Below are 21,521 nucleotides of genomic sequence, written 5' to 3'. Positions count from 1 at the left end.
GAAAGGTTATATAATAAAAAGCAACCCAAGACACACACAATCCAACAACCCAACCAGAAAAGGCCCTGCATGTGAGGAAGTGCTTGAAGGAGCAGAGCAAAGAGACACAATATCCTGTCCTTAGATCAAGGTGCTTGTATTTAATTGCCACTTATAATAGCTTAATGCAAAACAATCAAGGCAAAAGCTTAAAAGTACTCTTGCAAAATTGCAACCTTCCAAAGGTCAAGAGGGTTATCAGATAATCCCCTCGGACAACCACTCTCCCCAACTGCCTTTCTTGGCCATGCTGGTGCCAAAGAATGAATCTGTTCTCCAGGAAAAAGAGCAAGAGGGCAGAGTTAAGACCAAGGCTGGTTTGGTTCATCACTCTCTCCATTAGCCTTCAGACATAGCACGGGTTAATGGAAGTTAACAAATGAAACAGAAGCATAAATGAATGGAACTCAACCCCAAAGAAATATGAATATTGCTAATCCAAGAATCCACCTTCTCACTCATGATTTCAGCAATTTAGGGCTTCAATCAAACACCCCCAAAGTCAGCAGAAAGACTTTGTGTGTTACTACCTGGGCATCTCCTCACTTCCATTCCACAACCCAGCTTGGATTCCCCACTTCATTATCTCCCAAGAAGAATATTTCTGTTGATCCCGGGCTTCCACATCCCTTAAAGAAGTCAAGTTAGGCAAGTCAGCAAGCCACAAGGATCACTCAGCCTGTGGCCATGTTGATTTTTAATTCCTCCACAGCAAGCGTCCCTCCTGTCCTGTCAAACCTCTTCACTCTTTGCTGCCAGGGGGCTTTTCTTTCTTTGGGGATGGCTTTTCCTTCTGCTCCTTGGTTAGAGGGTGGAAGGCACTTGCCCCGCCCGACTTGGCATCTATGGCAGCGTGCTCCTTTTTCACCAGTTCCTCCAGCTCCGTCTGAAAGAAAAGAAGTCAATCTCACTGAGTGGCAAGGTGGAATGGAGCTGCTGCAAGTCTAGGAAGGATATGAGACAAAACCCAAAGGCAACCTGTTTATGTTTGATCTGGGCTGCACCCCAGTGGTCCCTTAACAGGATAGGTACCTTCCATCCCAGCAGCTCGGCCAAAGCCAGGCAGCCCTCGTCACAGTCTCCAAGCCAGGCAACATCCCTACAAGAGAAGGTGGGAGGCCCCCCACAAAAGAATTATGCTTCAGTGAAAAACATACAGTGCTCTCTAAACACTCAAACCAATTCACATACATTCTCGCAGGGTTCCTTGCAAGGCCAGTGTTATCATCCCAAAATTACAGATGGAAGGAGTCAAAAAGAGAGTGGCTTTCCTAAAGCCACCAAGTGAGCGCAGCATCTGTGCCTCTAGGCTACTGTACTCACTCACAAAGTGTTAACAGTGCAGATTCAAGAGAGGTACAACCCAAACACCTGGATAAACTCCATGTCCTCTTGCCCAAGAGCCTCCACTTTACTAATTGCTCTGTTCTGAGCACCACACCATTAAACTCCCTGGGCCCCACCATCCAGTGATAGCATCAGCGGCTCGGCTTATGTTCCCAGCCCAGTCCCAAAGGTCACGTGCCTGTATGCCTTCTCTGAATCAAAGTCCATTCCACTGCCGTAGCCCATCAGGGACATGAAAGGATCACTCTGCAAAGAGACAGAAAGCATAAAAAGAGTCTCTCAATGGCTCCAAGATGGCACCTATCATTGGGAGGGAGAGGGAATGACTGTTTCATGGATTTTTCACTGTCCTCATCAGTATCATCACATTGATTAAGTCTTAAGGTCAACTATCTTCATAGAAGGCTTCAATTCTGCCCCTACATATCACTTGCTCAAGAGACTCTGTTGTTGTTGATATTGTGGGCAAGTTTTTGTCCAACTGGAAACAAGGTCCCCATTAGAACTCAACTATGAAAATAACTGTTACTGGAAACTGGACTTGATGAGGTTCAGTGCTGTCCCAAATAAAGCACAGAGAGTTGATTTCATTAAAACCACAGCCTCTAAACCTTGCTTGCGTGTCCCACTGTTCCTAATGAGAGCAGAGTAGAAGTTGGTGTCAGGAAAATGTTCTCCCTGCTCCAATTACAGTCACAAAGCCAATTACTTCTGGTACCTGAGAAGCTTTTCAACCCAGAATACCAAATTGCAGAGGGCCATAGTCTGTACCACACCTGATCTTACCTCTCCAGTCTTCTCCTTATTGATCAGGAGCCGCGGTGTGTTTGTGGGTACTCTTGAAAGGAGAAAGGAAAAAATGGCTATGGTAGTGTTGCTTCAGCAAGCAATAGTCATCCCTCAGCCACAGTGCCTACATGGCAGAAGTTCACCTACCTGCTGACGAGAGAGGCAAAGGGCTGGACCTGCAGGGAGGTGCCCATGATAATAAGCAAGTCCACGTTACGAAAATCCTGCAAGCAGGAGGGAAGGAGAGGGGTGTGGGCTGCTGTGAAGGATTGTGAGCACCACAGAAATACCACCGCAGGCTCTCTAGCCATGTTTCAATACCTCCCCTCCCCTCTCCAAAACCACAAGGAGGCTATTTGCACCCTTTGGGTGCATTGCCCTGAACCCAGTTATCATCTACTCTCTGGGCTAAACAAGCCTCACGATTCGAACATAGTTACATTCATTATAGTTCACGGGAGAACTCTGTGGTTCAAAGCCCATGAGGGTGGAGGCAATTGCAGCTCTTCAGCAGAGAAGAAAACCACTGACTCCTGGAATGCATGAGCATTAAATGCTGGCGTGCTGCACGCAGAGTGATTTCTGGCCACAAATTGAAGTGTGCTGAGCTAACAAGCCCACAGTGAACAATGTAAGAGTCAGTTATAATCTATTTACAGGGCTGCTCTGAATGCATTAATTCCCCACAAGCATCTTTGGTGCAGGGTTTTCCTTAACCCCCTCCACAAATACTTCTCTTTTGTACCTATTTATAGCCCAATCTGCCGTTTCCATTTTCCCTACCCCTTGATAAATGCTTTACTAATCCCAGCCATCTAGAACGATATAGTAGGCCTATCATAGCATTACACAGCCTACAGATTTGGCTCTGTGACAGCATCACTGAGATCCAGCTGAGAGCAAGGACAACGGTTCCCGGGGTAGTCACTAAGGGGACTCAAACCACTGAGATCACTGACTCTCCTTTCACTCCTCTGTGCACAGCTCTCTGCTGCAGGCCTCCCCCATGTGAATTATGGAAGGGTGCAGTTCTGAAGCTACTCTGCACATTCACAAGGTGCACTGTGCTCCCATTTCTGGTCAACACTTCTTTTTTAAAAAATCAGCATGTTCTCTCTTTACATAAACCCTGGAAGGCTTACATAACCCAATCAAAAATACATTTAAAAAGCCACAAAATTTACCAAAGATTCAATATCTAGTGCATTTGTGCAAATTTCAGCAGTTAACTTAAGGATCCAGAGGTCATGGGGCTTTGCAGATCTGTGAATATGGGGGTACAGGAATCCTGACTCTGAGGAAAAAGCAACCAGGACACTTACTGACTGCATCAGAGAGAAGAAACGAGAGGGCAAGTTCTCCCCAAAGAACACGATATCTGAGTACAGAAGGGGGGAAAGTCAGGAGAGATTCTGTGAGAGAATAGACTGCGGCTCCTTGATAATCTCAGTTTTCATTAGAAACAAAAAACAGCTGCAAAGCAAATTTCTAACCCCTCTGCCCTTGTGTTTGAATCAAATCTACGACAAAGGATTTTGAGATGTGCTGGGGGGAGGTGACTTGGGGGTGGGACATTTCAGAAGATAAGCTCACCTGGCTTCACAACACTTTGACATTTCTCACACTTTGGAATGAGAGATGAGAAGATCTTTTCTGAAAGGAAACAGACAGAGGTCTGGAATGCTAGAAAATGTAACTAAACGCAGCCCACGGGCAGTAAGCCCATTTTCTGACACACCCACACTTGCCTCCATACTGAGCAAACAAGAAGCTACTCTTTTATACCTTGGGTGACCGAGTTGGCACACTGTCAGGGGCCCTCTGTACAGGGAGCCTCCGCCTCTCCTGCTGACCAGCACATCGCCCAGTGAGAGCAGTGATAGCAGCAGCAGCCGGTCAGGGGAGGGGGAGGAAGAAGTCAGGGGGATGGAGGAGAGAGGGCTCAGCGATGCTGCAGAGCCCTGGCACCGACCAGGCCAACGGTCCGAGGAGACGGGGCAGCCACTTCCGTCACCCCAGTTAAGGCGTGGTACTAAGCGTAAGGAGGGGAGGCGGCGTTTCGGGGTGCCCAAGCTCTTATGCTGGTCACGTAACAGGAAACGTCCACTCCCGGATTCTGCAAGTGACTAGAAGGTTCATGTTTCTTGGCATTTCAGCACTGTAAATACAATGCACAATAAACCTGTTAAAGACAGGATGGACTTTGGCGACTTTTCTCAAGAGTAGCCACACACAAGCCCCGACACATGCTGAAATCACAGGCAGCAGTGGCTCCTTCAGGAGCAGCATTCACACAGTATGGAAACCACGGTTATCTCACCACCAAGAAGTGGCAACCTATCACACATTGCTTCCTCTCTACAAAAAGGTTATCAAAGACACATCCAAGAGATTCAGCAGGATTTTCCCAAAGGACGTTCCCTTTCTATTGTATACCCCTTTAGGGACCCCGTGATTGCCCTCCCCCCCCCACCCCCTGCAACAAAGACACACTATGGAGCATCACCTTTCATCCACTCCAGGGTGTATGCCTTTTTGCAACCGGAATTGATGCAGTGGGAAGTGAAGAAGGTGCCGTGAGCTTCCACGAGGTCATCCTGACCCAGGCCAGCCACCCGCTCCAAGGTGTCTATGTTCTGAGAAAGACAGAGAAAGTGTCCAGGACAAGTGAGTGGGAGAAATTCTCTAAGCCCAAATGGCTGCCCACATAAGAGCTAAAGCTGACTAAGGGCAACAAGCAACAAGGAGCACAATTCTAAGAGATGCTCCTCATGTGTCAAAGGCTCCTGCTCTGTAATAGGGCAAAGAACTGCAATGCCCATGCCCATGGGAACAGAGGTCAAACTACTGACTGAGGCAGGTGGTTCTGACACTGGGGCTACATATCCTTCCTGCTGAAGCATTTTTACTATTTGTATGCCATGCAATGAAGAAAGAACCAGGAATGGCTACAGGGCTGGTGGTCAGCTCTGCTTCCACTGAGTTTGGGTGTGCTGACCTCCAGTCTTCCCTCATATCCATCTAGAGTGACTTCTGGAAGCAGGGTTGCACTGCAGAGCAATACCACCAGGCTCACCAGATGTTTCCAACACTTTAAAATTAAAAAAACCCTAAGTCCTCTAGGCTGAAAGATTTACTTGCCCTCTTTTGTGATCCATGAGGTTGGTTTTACCCACCTGTGTGTAGCAGCGCAACAGCATCCCTTTCTCCTTCAGGAGGCGCAAGAAGTAGTGGCAGACCGTGGGCTGAAAAAGAGCAGAGCCCCAGGCTAAGCAACTATTCTTGGAAACAGATATGGTAGGTGGTGGTTTACTGGAACTCAAGGAACAGGGCTGCCAACAGGGTAGGCATTGCTGGGCACTCCTGCAAGGGCCACACTGCTACTCTCTGGAGCTTCCTGGACTGCTGCTCCTGCTCTTTCCTGTTGCTGCCTATTTGCATGCAGGCAACAAGAGAAAGCAAATGGGGCAGAATTCTTCACTTCCCCTGTGCTATCCCTATGAGGACCAGTGGTTATGGGCAAATGGGCAGCAGTGCCTTATAGAGGCAGGGGTGTGGAGGCTCAGAGAGAGGGGTCTTCTACTCCCCAAACCAAGAGCTAGTACTGTACTGCAAAACAGGGGACGAGGATTAATCAGAGAGTGGCAACAGAGACCCAGAATTCCAGGCCTCTTCCCACCAACAGGAGCCCTCTTCTGGATTCAAGATCCACATCCCCTCAACTCATTTGAACTGGGAAGAAAACCCTGGAGAAATCCAGCTCCCATCTTGCTCCACAAACCAGAGCTGCAAACAGGTTTACATGGCTTTGAAACAAAGCTGCCTCCTACATATGCTGTGCTGAAAATGAGGAGACATCTAGTTTTCCCTTCTTTAAATCCATGGCACCAAGTCCAAAAGAAGTGAATGCAGTTAAAAGGGAATTGCTGAAAAAAATCAAAGATCCCAAGAGACTTTGAAACATCAGAAAAGAAAATCCACAAACAAGTTAGAAGTTAGTCATGGCTGAAATCTGGGGACAGAACCTGGGAATCCTCACATCCCAAACCCTCCCAAAACATCTGATATCCAATCCCCTCTCCCTGAGCCATGTTTTAACTCCAAATTAGGGACAATGCAAAAGAAAGCTTACCTTGAATTGCCCTGGGTACAGTTCTCGGGCCAAAGCAAAGAATGGCTCAGGGTGTTGCTAAATCAAGGCAGAGAAATACAATCAGTTGTGCAAAGAGAAAACAATAAAACATGGTGTTTTCAGCAGATGCCAGCTTGCAGGCAGATGACTAAGTGTGGTACCTTGAAATAGCTGATCTCAAAGATGGCTTCAGGGTATGGTAGGTTGTACTGCTGCAAGTTGGCATAGAGCCCCGTGCCTGGTGAGCGGAAATCAGGGATCCCTGCAGCTGAGAGGCACAAGGTCACTTCGTTAGTTCAGTAGCTGAAAAATCCTACCAGAGACTTGCCCTACCCTACCCCCCCCCCCCGGCCCCTGGTTAAGATTCATCCAATGTGCACATGTATTGACACCAGCATTAGTTAAGCTGGGAAGTGGGTTTGCTGCTTTATTGGTTCCAACCCCAGTTCACTCCACAGAAGAACGGAAGAAGAAACTATGGATAGCTCAGTTGTTAGAGTATGAGACCCTTAATCTTGGGGCCGTGGGTTTGAGCCTCACATTGGGCAGAAGATTTCTTGCACTGCAGGGGGTCCCTTCCAACCCTATGATTATATGATTCAAACAGATAACACAGGAGCCCTGCTGGATCAGTCCAGCTTAATCATAGAGTATGACATAAGCCAGTTATTTTGAAAAAATCACCATGAAGGACACTTTCTACATTGACTTGTCTGTCAAGAAAACTCCTCATGTTACAGAGGGTTCTGAGAGAGGTTTCAATGTGTGCACATCTCACAGGGGACAATCAACAGACCTGTTGAGTTTCAGCATTGCCCTTGAATACACCTGATTCTTCCCTGGTAGGTGCACATTGGCGGGGAAGATCAGGAAACTGCCTGGAAGACTTTTTAAGCAGGCAGCTTAAAAAGAGGCCAGAGTGGTCACAAACAATATTTCAGGCGAGGGATATCTGTATCAAGTGCTGATCCAATTTAATAGACTTGGTTATCAATACTGGGTAATGATTCCTTGACATCAGACAAATAGCTGTAGCCACCCTCAATACTACAGAGTTTTAAAATATACACATGGTAGGTGTGCAGCCTTTAGCTACTTTATCCTGGGAGGAGTCATGGCTCAGTGGCAGAACACATGATATACATGCAGAATCTTTCAGGTCCAATCACGTCTCTTAGTTTATAAAACAAATCTCTGGTGGCAGAACAGGAAAAGACCTTTGCTTAAGACCTTGGATAGCAGGTACTAGGCTGCAAGTGAACCAACAGAGTCAGCAGGAGGCAACTCATTCTACGCTGACCCTCATCTCTGGAAAGACAGATGAACATTTTTATTTAAGAAGTGTCAGCGCCCCCATAGGTGGGATTATATATCACTGTTATGACTAGAGAGGCCTCTGACACATGCACACATTACATGCTGGCCAGAAACGCAGCCTGCTCTATTCCTTCCTTTTGACACAACCAAAAATAATAAAAGTGCATGCTCAAAAAAGTCCTTGTGAAACTCACCAGTTGAGATTCCTGCTCCCACCATACATACTACCTTCTTGCCTACAACAGAAAAAGAGGGAAGCACTTTTTAAATCTCCATTGTTTTGATGATAACAGTCTCACACCTACCCCCAGCCCTGTAGCAACACTGTGGGCTCTTCCATGTGCCATAGGTCTGTGGTTAGACTACATTTGGTCTTTACTGAGCATTTGTTTCAACTGGTTTACGCGGCAGTTGTGGATGCTTTAGCTGAGATTCCTGCATTGCAGAGGGTTGGATTAAATGGCCCTTCAGGTCTCTTCCAACTGTACAATTCTTTGATTTTATCTGTAAGCCACCTTGAGTCAGGGAAAGGATGGGGTATAAAGAAATATATAATAATTATTCGTCTCTTTAGAAATGAAAAAAGGCTGAGCTTTGGCCCAGATTAATTTTTTAAAAGTAAGAGGTCTGTTTCAGCTTTATCTTAGCACTGCTTCATCTCAGTGTTTTTGGTAGCTTGGCAAAGGGTGTTAAACCAAGAGGCTGCCAGAATTCCACCCAGGTCCAAGCCCACCTGAAAACGGAGTGCTGGCTTACATCTTTCAGACAGCATGAACCTGCTCACACCATCCAACGTCAGCTCATCCAGCACCTTCTCAGGCTTCTCACTGCCTAAGCCCAGTGTTCGGGACAAGAGGTTTCGTAGAAAATCCACTGGCAAGAGAAAGAGAGAGATCTATAAAGTTAGACACAATGAATCTCAAATGTCCAGAAACTCTGGACTATATTATGACATCTTGCCTGCAGAAGTTTGTGTTGCTCAAAACCTGCTATTATGCACTGCTAATGATCTGCAGTCAAAACTAAACCTTTCATAATAACGGAGAGATAGTAGGAATCTGAGGGGCAAGGGGAAAGACCTGCGTTAGAAACTGGTTCTTCCCAATAACTGCTTCATTTTTCAACACATAAGATCAATAATGGATGTGAGAATGCAGCTCCTCCTCCCAGAGACCGCCAAAAACATTTTGGCGACAAAAACAAAAATTTAAAAGTAGTAAAAAATAGTAAACAAAACTGACCAATTTGCTGCCCAAGGTTGCCCAATGATTGCTTAATACAGGGTCAGCCCCACACCTGTCTGATAAAAAGCTTTAAATACAGAAGGATGTTTAGGAACTTGAAAGGGTCTAATTGGTAGCTGATTTAACTCATGAGTTATCAGATATGGGTAGGAATGTGCACAGCTAACCTGACGGCTGAAATTCCAAATGCCTAAAAATACATTGCTCCCAGTCTGCAACTATAGTCAAAGGAATGAACCACTGGCTGCTCTGCAGGAAAAACTCATGTATTTAAGAAAAAATAGATATTACAGCACAACCCTAGCCAGGTCTACTCAGATGTAAGTGCTACTGATGTCAATGGGGCTTACTCCCAGATAAGTAGGGTTAGACTGGCATCCTTAGACAGAAAGTTACACAATTCAAGGTGAGATAATGACAGTACATTTTCAGATTTATGCAGGTATCTGTGGCCTTTATTTTGTATACGTTGTTGTCAACTGCATCACTGATTTAAACTTCCACCCGCACAGGCCCAAACCCATACATAGGAGCCCCTCAAATGGGACACCTACTTTCAGTTTCACCAGAAGCTCCAGCTTCGTTGTCAGAATCTGAATCCTGTATAAAAAATAGGAACGAAAGGTAAATGAAGTTGAAAAAGGTTGTTTCTAAGCTACTGTGAAGTTTGTTTTACTGTATAACCTAAATCTACCATTGCATAACTGAACCTCACTACTTATTGCTCCTCCACGGCAATTAACAGTTCACTTGCTCACTTCTTTCTGACATATGAAATCTCTTCACCATGGATCTACACAGAGAACACAGTGGCCACAGCGACCTAACAGTAATTAAAATTCCGAAAGGTGAAATTATGAGGACTTATTCACACCTGCCTTTCCTCCAGTCTTTCCAGGCATGATCCTCTGTGCTTTAAATCTCTGTGTCCAAATGCTTTCTTTTTTCTTTTTCGCTCTGGAGCTTTCCCCGTGAAAACCCACTCTTTAAAGCTGAATCAGAGCAAACTGTGACCTGCTGGAAACCCCAACTGATGTTTGCTCCGACTGAGCGCTGAAGAGGGGGCTTGGAACAGTCTCCCTTGGGGAGGATGTGGATTCTCCTACCTTGGAGATTTTAAAGCAGAGATTGGGTGGCCATCTGCCATGGATGCTTTAGCTGAGATTACTGCATTGCAGGGGGTTGGACAAGATGACCCTTGGTGATACCTTCCAGCTCTTACGATTCTACGATTCCTTCCCCTACGATGTCATATATTAAATTTACAAACCAGTTGTTCCTTCTTGGGATCTCTAACAATCGAGGCATAACCCATCTGGGCTACATAATTCTTAAAATGTGAACCGAATAACGCAGAAAGTGCTGTGCTGGATCAAACCAAGTTCTTTCTTAGGGAAGTTTGTTTAGGGAAGTTTTTAATGTTTGATGTTTTATCGTGTTTTTAGTCTTCTGTTGGGAGCTGCCCAAAGTGGCCGGTCCCATCAAAAAGCAGGTGTTCATCAGCTCACCATTGGCCCAGCTGTGGGAAAAAGTCTTCCTTGCACGACCCTAGATGACCATTCCAACTCTACGATTCTACTGTATGAGTAATAATAATAATACTTTTATTATTTAAACCCACACACATACACCCATCTGGCTGGGTTTCCCCAGCCACTCTGGTCGTAACCAAGCGTTAAACATTTAAAAGCTTCCCCTGCAATGGGGCTGCCTTCGAATGCCTCCTCAGAAATGTGTGGTTCTTTTGATGATCTTGAAAGCGCAGAAGGAGAGAGGCCAAATATAGACCTTGGTCAAGGCAGGAGGAAGGGGGGAGGGGCAGAGGCTTTGCCTGTTGAACTTCTGCCTGGCAGGCAGGCCCAGGGGGAGGGGTCTGACCACACCTCCTCCCCACCCACCCCCAAGGGAGATAATAATGATGATGATAATGATAATGATAATAATAATAATACGAGGGGGGCCCACCCACCCCCAACCAATTCCGTTTTCCTTTGCCAGCCTCTCACCGATGAGGCAGGGCCCTTCTCGGTCTCTTCCACCGATGAGGCAGGGCCCTTCTCGGCCTCTTCCTCGCCCTCCCCGGCGGCAGCGAAGGCGGCTCCGGGCTCTGTGACAGGAAAAGACACAACAAAGGGGGAGTGTGAGGAGGAGGAGGAGGAGAGGAGGCAGCGGCGGTTACTTCAGCGGTGCGGGGCTCCGTCTCCCGCACCCCAATAAACCCCCTCACAACAGGCTACCTTCCCGGCTGTCCATGGAGCCGCAGTCTGTCCCCTTACAGGAGAACTGCAACCCCCAGGAGGCACCGCGGCACGGCAGCCAATCGCCAGCCAGGCTCCCAGCATGCGCCGGGAAAATGTGGTTTGTTTTTTTTAACCCGTCGCCGCCGAGGAGAGGCGAGAATCCCGGCATGCCTTGCGGCGCTTGGCGAATAACGTTATAAATGTGTCGGTGGGGGGGGGGATTGCTTTTTTTGCGTCTTCAAACAATCACCCCGAATAGTGTCCTTGTGTGAAGGGGAAGCAGAATAGGAGGTAAAAACAAAGCGAAGAAAGAGAAACTGCCCATGGGAACTACCGCTCCCGACGTGCCTTGCGAGAGAGCCAACATGGTCGCCGGGCTCTTTGAATTGGGAGGAATGACCCGGATGCTGAGAGGCCGGGACCACAGCTCCCTGCATGCTTCGCGGGAAGGGGAAAAAACTACGGCTCCCGGCATGCCTCTCTGCGACTGCGCCGACCAGACGCCAGTCTGGGGATTCCCCAGGCCGCTGAAATCCCCTGTCTGTGGAAGGAGCGACTGCGGGGCATCGTCGCTCTGCCCAGACTATCCCTATGGCCCTGCGGCCCTCCAGGCCTTTCCTGTAGGGTCTCCCCCCCCCTCCCGCCTCCGCCATGGCCTCCGAGGCTGCTGCTCAGGGCGGCCTGCGGGAGCCCAAGCGGGTGGAAGGCGACGACTGGTGCGACAGCGGCCTGGGTTCCCTCAGCGAGGCCCAGCTGGGCCAGATCCAGGGAGACGCGGGCCTGGTGGGCCCTGGCGAGGTGGAGGAGGGGCCTGGGCGCCGGGCTGTGACCCCTGACCCCGGCCCCTCCGGCTCCACTGGCCCTCAGAAGGCGCTCTTGGAGGAAGAGGATGACTTGGAGCGGCTGGACTCTGCCCTCGGGGACTCCCTGAGGGGAGACGAGGACGTGGGCGCCATTGTGGACGGCGTGGGGGCCGTGCGCCTTGAGAACGGGGCTTCGGCGGTGGTGGCCCCCGAGGCCTGGCTGCACCACGTGCTGGGCTTCGTCACCGAGGACGGGGACACGTACGTACTGTGTCAGAAGGAAACCGGCATCGGAAGTCTTTCTCATAATAGGGGGACGGAGCTGCAGAATTTCCCCGTCTGCCTTGGGTCCGCGGTGGCTGTACCTGGGCACCAAACTGTGCTGAGCCTGGGCATGCTGGTTTCGTCTGCCTGCTCATGAATGAGGATTTGGGGTTTTTTTTTTTTTGCTCCGGAGCCTCCCTGTGCCTGTAGTGGCCACCAATTCCGACCACTGCTACAGGCACCGGTGGCTGATGAGGCTTCTTCCAGCTGTTGTGGTTCAGGAGCTGCCTTCTGGCCTGCTCTTTTTTGCTCTGCTGACGGGAACTGTCCACTGTGATCGATTCCTTCACCAGATCATTTCCAGCCGCTTTTGCATTTGCACAGAGATGTCAGGGCATCTTGAAACATAAGCTCTGCACTGGTAGGCTAGAACAGCTTTTTATATAAAAACACACCTGGTACACCTACACCTGGTACTAGGAATTCTGTGCAGGTGAATGAATGGGCTGGTGGAGGAATGGTCTCTCCATTCTGTCTCTCTCTGTTCACTGGGTTTCCATGCTTACTTTGGAATAAGCTCTGCCTCCTCCCCACAGCGTGTTTGGAAAAAGAGAGGAGTGGGGTTTTTCTACCAGGCTGCTAAGTGGCTGGTATTTCATTTTGCATTCTGGTCACAGAGGAGGGGGCTTTTTTCCTTCTGCAGCCAGCATGAAAGCAGGTGACTCAGAACTGGATAGTAAACTAACTAGTTGACTACTACTTTTTGTGGGCTTATTTAAATCTCAAAATTAGAACAAAGACGTGACTAGGCCTGATAAGATCCCATGCAAGCCAGTAACTACTGTGTCCTCTGGTTTTCTTTTGGTGGGGGTGGGGGGCGGGTAACCCTGCAAACTGCTCTTTTATGAGCACTGACTGTTCTGTTGGCAATACTCTGCCTATTTCTAAAATAATACAAGTGAGAACTCGGATACTAATACTATGCACACATTTGGCCTTAATTCAAGCAACAACATGTAAGGTAGAGCTGCAATTTTTTTTTAAGTTTCTAAACATCTTCTGAGTTGGAGAACAGTTTGTTCTAATACAGTCCTCTTTTTGAAAACTCTGGACAGCCACAAAATGATGGAAGGCTGCAGCCGCTTGAGGTCTCCTTGTTTTGTATTCCCCATCTGTGTTGGAAAATGGTTCCCCCCCCCCTGAGCGATAAGAGACTTTTGCCCCTCTCAGCAGCCTCTGTTATTTCCTGTTTTTTCCAGAGCTCTCCACTTGGCCGTCATCCATGAGCACGAGGCCTTTCTGGATTCCATCCTGCAGTACACCCAAGGAACGGATTACCTGGATATTCAGAACGACCTTGGACAGGTTGGATTGAGACGCACTTTTGCACTGCTCTGTTGTGAGCCTCAATTTCCCAAAGCTCGTAACGCACATCGGGAGGAGCCATGAGCCCTCCCTGTAGAGAACAGCAGTCTGCATAATAATCAGACTTAGAAACATCCTTTGGAACTTTTAAGTTAAAAAATTCCAAGGCGGCGTGCATTGAAAACAAGGTTGGAAATTGCAAAAAGAAGCAAAGGAAGGCATTTTTAAATAAGTCTTAAAGCACAGAGGAGCAGTAAAACAGCAAATGAAATCAGAGTCTTCACCAGCAACCTAAAACTTAAAAAACAAAAGCATCAGAACCCACCTCTCCCAGGTTTATCTCTGGGTAGCATTTGTTTCACCCTTAAAAGGAGAAATTCTTAGGAACATAAGAACTACCCTATACTGACTCAGATCTTTGGTCCATCTAGCTCAGGCATAGGCAAACTCGGCCCTCCATATGTTTTGGGACTACAACTCCCATCATCCCTAGCTAACAGGACCAGTGGTCAAGGATGATGGGAATTGTAGTCTCAAAACATCTCGAGGGCTGAGTTTGCCTATGCCTGATCTAGCTCAGTATTGTCAGTGTGGTGGAATGGTTAGAGTGCTGGACTATGACCTGGGGAGGCCAGGGTTCAAATTCCCACTTAGCCAAGGAGCTCACTGGGTGACCTAGAGCCAATCACCATCTCTTTGCCTCACCTACCTCACAGGATTGTTGTGAGGATGAATCATGTACACCACCTTGAGATCCTTGGTATATAAATGTTAATAATAATAATAATAATAATAATAATAATAATAATAATAATAGTGTACTGGCTGGTAGCAATTCACCAGGATTTCAGGCAAGATTCTCTCCCAACCCTACCTGTACATTAAACCTGGAGCTGCCTGCTTGCAAGGCAGATGCTCTACCCCTGAGCTTATTGCCTTTTCACTCATGATGAGGAAGGGCCTCTGGCGCATGCACAGGTTCATACGGGAGCAAGAGCTCCTTCCAAATCCGCTTCCCCGAGCCGTATAAGACTGTCAAGGTTAAAACCAACCCATTGTATAGTTCCTGAAAATACTTAAGATGATGACATCTGGAAGGCCACAAGTTCCCCACTTCCGCCTTGTCATCCCAGGAGTGAGGGGCATGTAAGCGGCTCTTCTCAAACTCGGGGCTCTTTCTCGTTTTCTGTTCCCCAGACAGCACTTCACATTGCAGTCATCCTCGGGGCTGCCGATTTTGTGGGCAAGCTTGTGTCGGCGGGAGCCAGTCTGTGTGTGCAGGAAAAGGGCGGCCACACCGCTTTGCACTTGGCGTGCCGAGAAGGGCAGAGGGAGTGCGTGCAGAGGCTCCTGACGCCGCATGTTGCGCAAAGGCCCTGCGAAGGGAGCGGCTTTCGGGCCCAACTGGACTGCACCAATTTTGATGGTACCTCTCCTGGGTCCTCTGGGGAAAATAGTTGCTTGGTCTCATTGAAGTCCTCCATATTATGGAGACAGTAGGGTCTAGTGAAGAGCAGGTTTAAAATGCCAAAAGTTTCGAGTCCTTATGAGTATTGTGGGTGGGAGAATGAGATGGATCAGCATGGGTCTTCCAAACTTTTAATATTTAAAATATCAGACTTAGAAGTTGGTGGGCAGTTAAAGAGGAGTGGATTCGTTTCCACCACTTGTGGTTGAGGATTTGCGAGCTTTGCATACTTTTGCGTTATACACATTTGCCTGTTTTCCATCTCCACCCACCCCCTTTCCCCCATCTTCTTTTGTTCCTTTTCAAGATTGTGCTTACTGCACAATCCTTCCTCTGCACAATCCTTCCTCTTACTGCAGCGCCTACCTCAGTTTTTCCCTTAGCTTGGGAACCAAACTCTGAATTTTGCAGTAGGAACAATCCAGTCTGGAGGAATGCAAATGTATTTGATCCGTATCATTTCTTAATTTATGATTTCCACATGCCATTTTGTTGTGGTGGTGGTTATAAATCCGCATTACACAAGGTAGTTTCTCCGCCTCAGTGCCTGGGCTGCCGCAGAATTGTGTCCAATCTCTCTTTCCGTAGGTTACACGCCCCTGCATGTTGCCATCTTGCGGAAAGACTTGGACGTGGTCAGTCTCTTAATCTCCGGGGGAGCTGATCTCAACAAACCGGTTAGTTTCAGAGGCGGTGGTGAAATAGGCACACATAGGTGAGGTCCATCCTGCGTGGGGTATGCACACTGGAAAAGGAACCCTCTGTGTAGCGACACAAAGTCATCCTCCTCCCCACCACCACCTTTAAGAAGCATGTTGAATTAATTCACCCTGTGAACTAGCAGCAGTGGGATAAGAAGAAACACCTTTAAAAGAGGCTTTAGAAGATTAGATAAATTCATGGAGGAGAAGGTTACCAGTGGCTGTTACCTATGCTGGCTATGCTCTGCCTCCACCAAGCAGAGGCAGCAATGCTTCTGAATGCCAGCTGCCAGAAACCACAGGAGGGGAGAGTGTTGCTCTTGTGCTCAAATCCTGCTTATGGGTTTCCCTCAGGCCTCTGGTTGGCCCCTGTGAGAACAGGATGCTGGACTAGGTCTGACCCAACACAAGTGTCCTCACCTCTAATTTTTGTCGCTCTACCCCTCTGTGTGAGCTTTGCCCCTTTAGTACCACCTCTTCCCCTTTGTGACTCTGCCCTTCCTTTCAAGAAGCGGTCAGTGACACTCCAGTGCCCCTTTTGCCAGCCTGGTGCCTCCCAGCTGCCTCTGACTACAACTCCCAGCAGCCCCAGCAAAAAGGTTGGACTAGTTAGTGGCTCAGCTGGGGCAGATCCATGGCTCCCAACATACCCACCAACCCCAGAGCTCCCAGCATGAGTCGCTGTGCATCCCCTTTCCTTCTCCCATCTCGCCGGCAGGAGCTGAGCTGTGGGCGGAGCCCTCTTCACCTGGCTGTGGAGTCTCAGAACCCAGAGGTGGTTGAATACCTGCTGCACGCTGGAGCAGACCCGGAGGCCCGCATGTATGTTGGCTACACCCCCATGTACAGCGCCCTGCACCGGCCCGACCAAAAGATTCCCCAGCTCTTGCGGGAGTTTGGCTCAGAGGAGCCAGACTGGGACTCGGAGGAGAGTCTGGACAGCAACAGCGAGGTGAGTTTGGGCCCCAGCTAGACCCCCCAAGCTATGAGATCTGGGGCTACAGGGGTGTGGGTGTGTGAGTGCTTCGCATTTCCTCCCCCCCCCCAATATACTGTATATATTTTTAAGTGACTTTTAATAACAGACAACTTACAGACAAATAAACTGAAGGGAAAATCAGCTGAAGGAAATTGTAAATTGTTGCAATTGCCAATAAAGAAATATAGGATATACCGGTAGCTGTTCGGTTTTCTGTCAGTAATAATAATAAATTTATTACTTGTACCCCGTCCATCTCACTGGGTTGCCCTAACCACTCTGGGTCCATAATGAAATGTGCCGAGAGGAAAAGGATGTGTGGTCTGTAAATATGAAGGGCTCCATAGTCTAAACCAGTGGTTTCCAAACTGTTTTTGGCCCGCTGCCCCCTTGTTTCCGTAAACTCATCCCCAGTTCCCCCTACCATGCAAAAAGCATTATTCAGAACAGTGGTTTGCATAGCCCACTAAGCAAGATTATAACACAATAAAATTCCAAATAATAACAATTGCACATTATTATTTTTTGTAAAATCCAAGTAAAACTATTTAATGTAACTTAACAAAATTGATCGAGGTGATACAGTAATACCAGCTTTTCCATTTCTGGTAGTCATTTGCACCTCCAGTGCCCACCCCGCTACCCCCTTGCCTCTTAGCACCCCCTGTAGGTAATCCCAGTGCCCCCTGGAGGCAGTACCACCCACTTTGGGAACCGCAAGTCTAAATTCTGTATTCTTGTTTAAATTTACCAAGCCCTGAGCAACTTAGGCCCAGAATACTTCCAGGATGACTTGAACACTTCCGCTTCAGCTCGATCACTGAAATCATCTACAGGAGCGTTGTTGATTGTTCCCCAAGTTAATGAGGCTCATTTGACAACAAGGAGGTACCCAAACTTTCGAGTCCTTGGCTCAATCCTGTGAACACCCTGTCAAGGGAGATTCAGCAGGCACCTTCCGTGTCAACTTTTAAACACCTGCCAAAAACCTTTCTACTCTGGCACAAAAGGGGCAAAAATGACCCTAAAAGCGTGTGAAAACATCAAAAATGGCGCAAAAACAGCTTCTGGCAATCTTGCGAGCCTTTGCAAGTGCAATCCAAGGAGCCCTTGCGCCAACCTTTGAAGCCAGTGGAAAGTTGGAGTTTGAGCAAGGAGGTTTGGAGGGAGCAATTGTGGTGTTTGCAGGCTTTTTCAGCTGTGTTCCCAATATATGCGATTTCACTTAAATGTGCGGTTGCACAGAACAGAGCCCCCACGTAAATGTGGAGTTGCCTGTATTGCATGTTCAAGGCGGCCAGGAAGAGGGCCTTCTCTGTGGCAGCCCCTAAGTTGTGGAATTCTATCTCCACAGAGATGCGCCTTGTGCCTTCAGCCATTCAGCTTTGGGCAAATGCTGAAGACTCTCCTCTTTAAACCCTGTCCTTTGACCCTTGAGCTGTGGGTTTTCAGGACCCACCCCTATTCCTGTGACCACACTCTGCTATAAATGCTGAATTTTAATTGCTGCAACCTGCCCTGGTGAAGGGCGGGCAATGAATTCAACGGTGATAGTGACCTTTGCCCCCCACAGTCTGTGGGAGTAAAATGAATGGTGCTTTTTTTTTTGCTCTGTTTTGCTTTCCCAGGAGGAATATGATGACATCGTGATCAACCGTGGGCATTAGAAGACCAGGCAAGGGGTCCATTTCATCTCCTGGGCTGCGTTCCGTTAACCATGCCTCCGCCTCTGGCAGCCAGCGCTGGTTCTTGTAGCAACTGCATTCTTCACTGTGAGCTAGATCTGACTTATTTATAGGGGCTGGGGAAGGGGCTGGGGAGGGAGCTGCGTCGTCTGCCAAAGAGAGCGCTCCCTTAGCTCCATTCCAATTTACGCTCCATTATTGGTTTGTTTTCCTGTTTGTTCCCAAAGTTCTGATGACTTCTGTTTTTTGTTTGATGTCCAGAATAATAATAAAAAAGTGTGTATTGGGGGCACCTGATCATAGCTGCTTTGGCATCTCTGAAACGAGCACCCCGTAGGTTTGAATTCTTCCCCCCAACCTCAATCCTTGCTAGCTTGAGAGATAGGAAGGAGCTAAACCACATCTTGGTGTCATCAAACGCATATCTGAGCTGGGTGGTGTGTGTGTGTGTGTGTGTCTGATTCCAGACCCAAAATTTGGATGTTCTACATTGACTCGAGTTCTATTTTAAAACACCTCTTTTGTCGTGTTTGGGGATTTTTGGCAGGGTTTTGGCCTGGGTTAGGATTCACCCACCCCAGGCTTAACCCACTAGATCTTACATTAGCGATGACTCAAGATTGATAGGTGCATATGTATGTACACACACACACACACACACACACACACACACACACACACCTCCACCGTGAAACCTTTGCAGGAAATACCTTCTCTCTACAACCACGCGTCCTCATGAATTTATTTCTTTTTAGGTTCTCTGGTGCTCATTTGCTCAAACCTCGCTTTCATGGCTCTTCTCCTGTCTGTACATTGAGCCTCGTTTAGGTTGGGAATGGGTGGGGCCAGAAGACAGGGGGTGAGAGTAAGAACAGATTGTGGCGACTTCCCTTTCCCCCTCCCTCCAACCTCCCTCCAATAGATGGACCAGGACTGTGCCTTTGCCGTATGTGAAGGAGAGTGCCTCCAATCAGGTGGTGGTTGTATGTCCTTTGTCCCTCCTGCCACTGAGAAACCAGACAGTCGCCTCCACTTCTAGGCTTACGACTCACTTCCCCTTCTTTTCATTCTAAACATGAACTGCTATTGTGCCCTGAGCAATCTTCTGCAGCCTGTAAGAGCCTCCGTGCACCAGCGGGTGGGGCTGGCATTTGCCCCCCTTACCCCCTGCCCACATTTGCCCTCTTTAACCTCCCTCCCAAGGCTGCAGCTTGGGAACAGCAGTCTTTTCCACCCTCTGCCCAGCCAATGCCTTGAATCATCTGTGGGCAGTGGGGAAGATGTGGGCAGGCTACTCGGGCCATCGTGCTTTCCAGGAACTGGGTCACTAAGACCCAGGGACCCTGGACTCCTTCCTCTTTCTGGGTTTACTGCTTCTGCCTGTGCTGTACTCCTGGTTCGTGCTATTGCGCCACTTCACCCTGCCCCCTTTTGCCCTCTTCTGCCACCATTTTGACTGCCAGCAGCTGAGTGCCACATTCAGGAGTGGGGAAGAAGAAGCTCTCTTTAGTTGCCTAGTGGCCATGAGGTTGCCAGCCTCGTGATAAGGCCAGTCCAGTCTGATACTGCCATAGCTTTTGTGTTCTGACTCCTATTTGAAAGCCCCTTGTTTGTGATTTTCAGCTGGGGAGTGGGGGTCTTCTGTTTCTCTCCATAGGAGAGAATGCTTCTCCTGTTCCTTTAGAACTGAAGCTGTGTCCTGGGTGGTACATGGCAGCCCTTCTCTGGCAGCTTCTGCCCAGCCGCCTTTGTGTCATTTGTGGCTTAGTTTTGCTAGCTCTAGCAGAAGTCTGAGGTTCCACTTCCTCTTTCCAGCAGTGCTCTGTTTTGCTGCGGTATCTCAGCAACCGGCGGGCTCGGCCCCTTCCCTCTCCCTCCCCCCCATACCTCTGCCTACATAAGCAGAGTGTTGCCTCACTCTCAATGAATGTCACAGGTTGCTTTCTCAATCTGCTCTGCTAGCGGCAATGGGGCCGGGGGTAATGGCAGCATGTGCATTCTGCACCCCAGAAAGCAGCGAGGGGCGGGCGGTGGGGGAAGCTCAGCTGCAAGGTGAGAAAGGAAGTTATGAGTAGTCCTGGACGAGTACTGACTGTGTCAGTTTAGGAGGAGGTTGGGCTTTGCATCGTACTGAGAGGTTGGATTTTGGATTTGGGTAAGGGCTGAGTGTGAGCAAGTGGGGGGGGGCGAGGTGGAGATATCGTAGAGGGTGCCAGTGTCTGGGGGTAGCAGCATGGCACACCGCAGCTGGCGGGTAGATTTTGCCCACATCTGATAAGCTGATTTTTTGCAGTCACAGCATCCACTTTTCCTGTGGATCAGCAATGAGCCCTCTCATTGGAGCTGCTATTTAAATACATATATATATAAATAATACCATATGTGTCTTCAACGAAAGGAGGAAATCCAGTCCATCTTATGTACATAGTTTGATTTCTTCCACATGCAAACCCTGTCTGAAGGAATTGATTGTTCTTCCCTTCCACGAGGCTGGGTGTTTCGTTTCGTTTCGTAGCTACGGTGTGGTTTTTCTGTGATCTGTTCTAATCTGTGTCTGTGACCAAGTTCTGTCTCTCTGCCTTCCATGTGTCTGTTGTATTATGTAGGTCTCTCTGGCCCTGATCAGATTAAAAGCTATGGATTTCTGTGTGGCTTTTTATTCATTTTTTCTCACTCTTTCTTTTGAGGAAGAAGGGCTCTGCGTAGATGGAGGAAGCTGATACTTGTTGCATGCAAAAACCCATCTCCCAACAAGGACAAATTACAGTGGTACCTTTAGTTACGAATTTAATTCGTTCCAGAGGTCTGTTCTTAACCTGAAACTGTTCTTAACTAGAGGCGTGCTTTCGCTAATGGGGCCTCTTGCTGCCTTCTCATCCTGGGGCAAAGTTCTCAGCTTGAGGTAACTCTTCCAGGTTAGCGGAGTTTGTAACCTGAAGCGTTTGTAACTTGAGGTACCACTGTATAGGGTGATTGTACATAACACATTCTAATCAGTAATTAAGGCAAGGCTAGTTGTCTGCCATCATCATCAGATCAGGCTTCCTCAACCTCGGCCCTCCAGATGTTTTGAGACTACAATTCCCAGCATCCCTGACCACTGGTCCTGCTAGCTAGGGATCATGGGAGTTGTAGGCCAAAAACATCT

At 48.2% G+C, this 21,521-nt stretch overlaps 2 protein-coding genes across 7 annotated transcripts; one reads left to right on the top strand and one right to left on the bottom strand.

Moving 5' to 3' along the window:
• Positions 1 to 120: 120 nt before the first annotated feature.
• SIRT2 (sirtuin 2) lies at positions 121 to 11,225 on the bottom strand. 6 transcript variants are annotated; one of them, XM_088672719.1, is made up of 18 exons: positions 11,106 to 11,225; positions 10,875 to 10,975; positions 9,975 to 10,109; positions 9,743 to 9,860; positions 9,423 to 9,468; positions 8,381 to 8,497; positions 7,819 to 7,860; positions 6,469 to 6,575; positions 6,308 to 6,364; positions 5,352 to 5,420; positions 4,682 to 4,811; positions 3,769 to 3,828; positions 3,498 to 3,553; positions 2,323 to 2,399; positions 2,173 to 2,224; positions 1,565 to 1,632; positions 1,072 to 1,138; positions 121 to 925 (listed from the first exon to the last, which is right to left on the bottom strand). In XM_088672719.1, the coding sequence occupies exons 1-18, from the start codon at positions 11,208 to 11,210 to the stop codon at positions 782 to 784; spliced, it is 1,551 nt and encodes a 516-aa protein (XP_088528845.1). In that variant the 5' UTR covers positions 11,211 to 11,225; the 3' UTR covers positions 121 to 781. The 6 variants fall into 6 exon arrangements, with proteins under 6 accessions (XP_088528845.1, XP_088528846.1, XP_088528847.1 ...); XM_088672720.1 differs by lacking the exon at positions 9,975 to 10,109; XM_088672721.1 differs by lacking the exons at positions 9,743 to 9,860; positions 9,975 to 10,109 and adding an exon at positions 10,377 to 10,446 and having other exon boundaries at positions 10,908 to 10,975.
• Positions 11,226 to 11,591: 366 nt separating this feature from the next.
• Positions 11,592 to 21,018, top strand: NFKBIB (NFKB inhibitor beta). The gene is made up of 6 exons (XM_035120067.3): positions 11,592 to 12,172; positions 13,435 to 13,540; positions 14,738 to 14,966; positions 15,597 to 15,685; positions 16,428 to 16,661; positions 18,317 to 21,018. Exons 1-6 carry the CDS (start codon positions 11,760 to 11,762, stop codon positions 18,353 to 18,355), a joined length of 1,110 nt encoding a protein of 369 aa, XP_034975958.3. The 5' UTR covers positions 11,592 to 11,759; the 3' UTR covers positions 18,356 to 21,018.
• The last annotated feature ends 503 nt before the right edge of the window (positions 21,019 to 21,521 follow it).

Source organism: Zootoca vivipara, chromosome 6 (assembly GCF_965207765.1).
Source record: "Zootoca vivipara chromosome 6, rZooViv2.hap1.1, whole genome shotgun sequence".
NCBI classification, from domain to species: Eukaryota; Metazoa; Chordata; class Lepidosauria; order Squamata; family Lacertidae; genus Zootoca; species Zootoca vivipara.
Note: the sequence above shows the minus strand (reverse complement) of the source record. Positions and strands in the feature narration are given on the sequence as shown.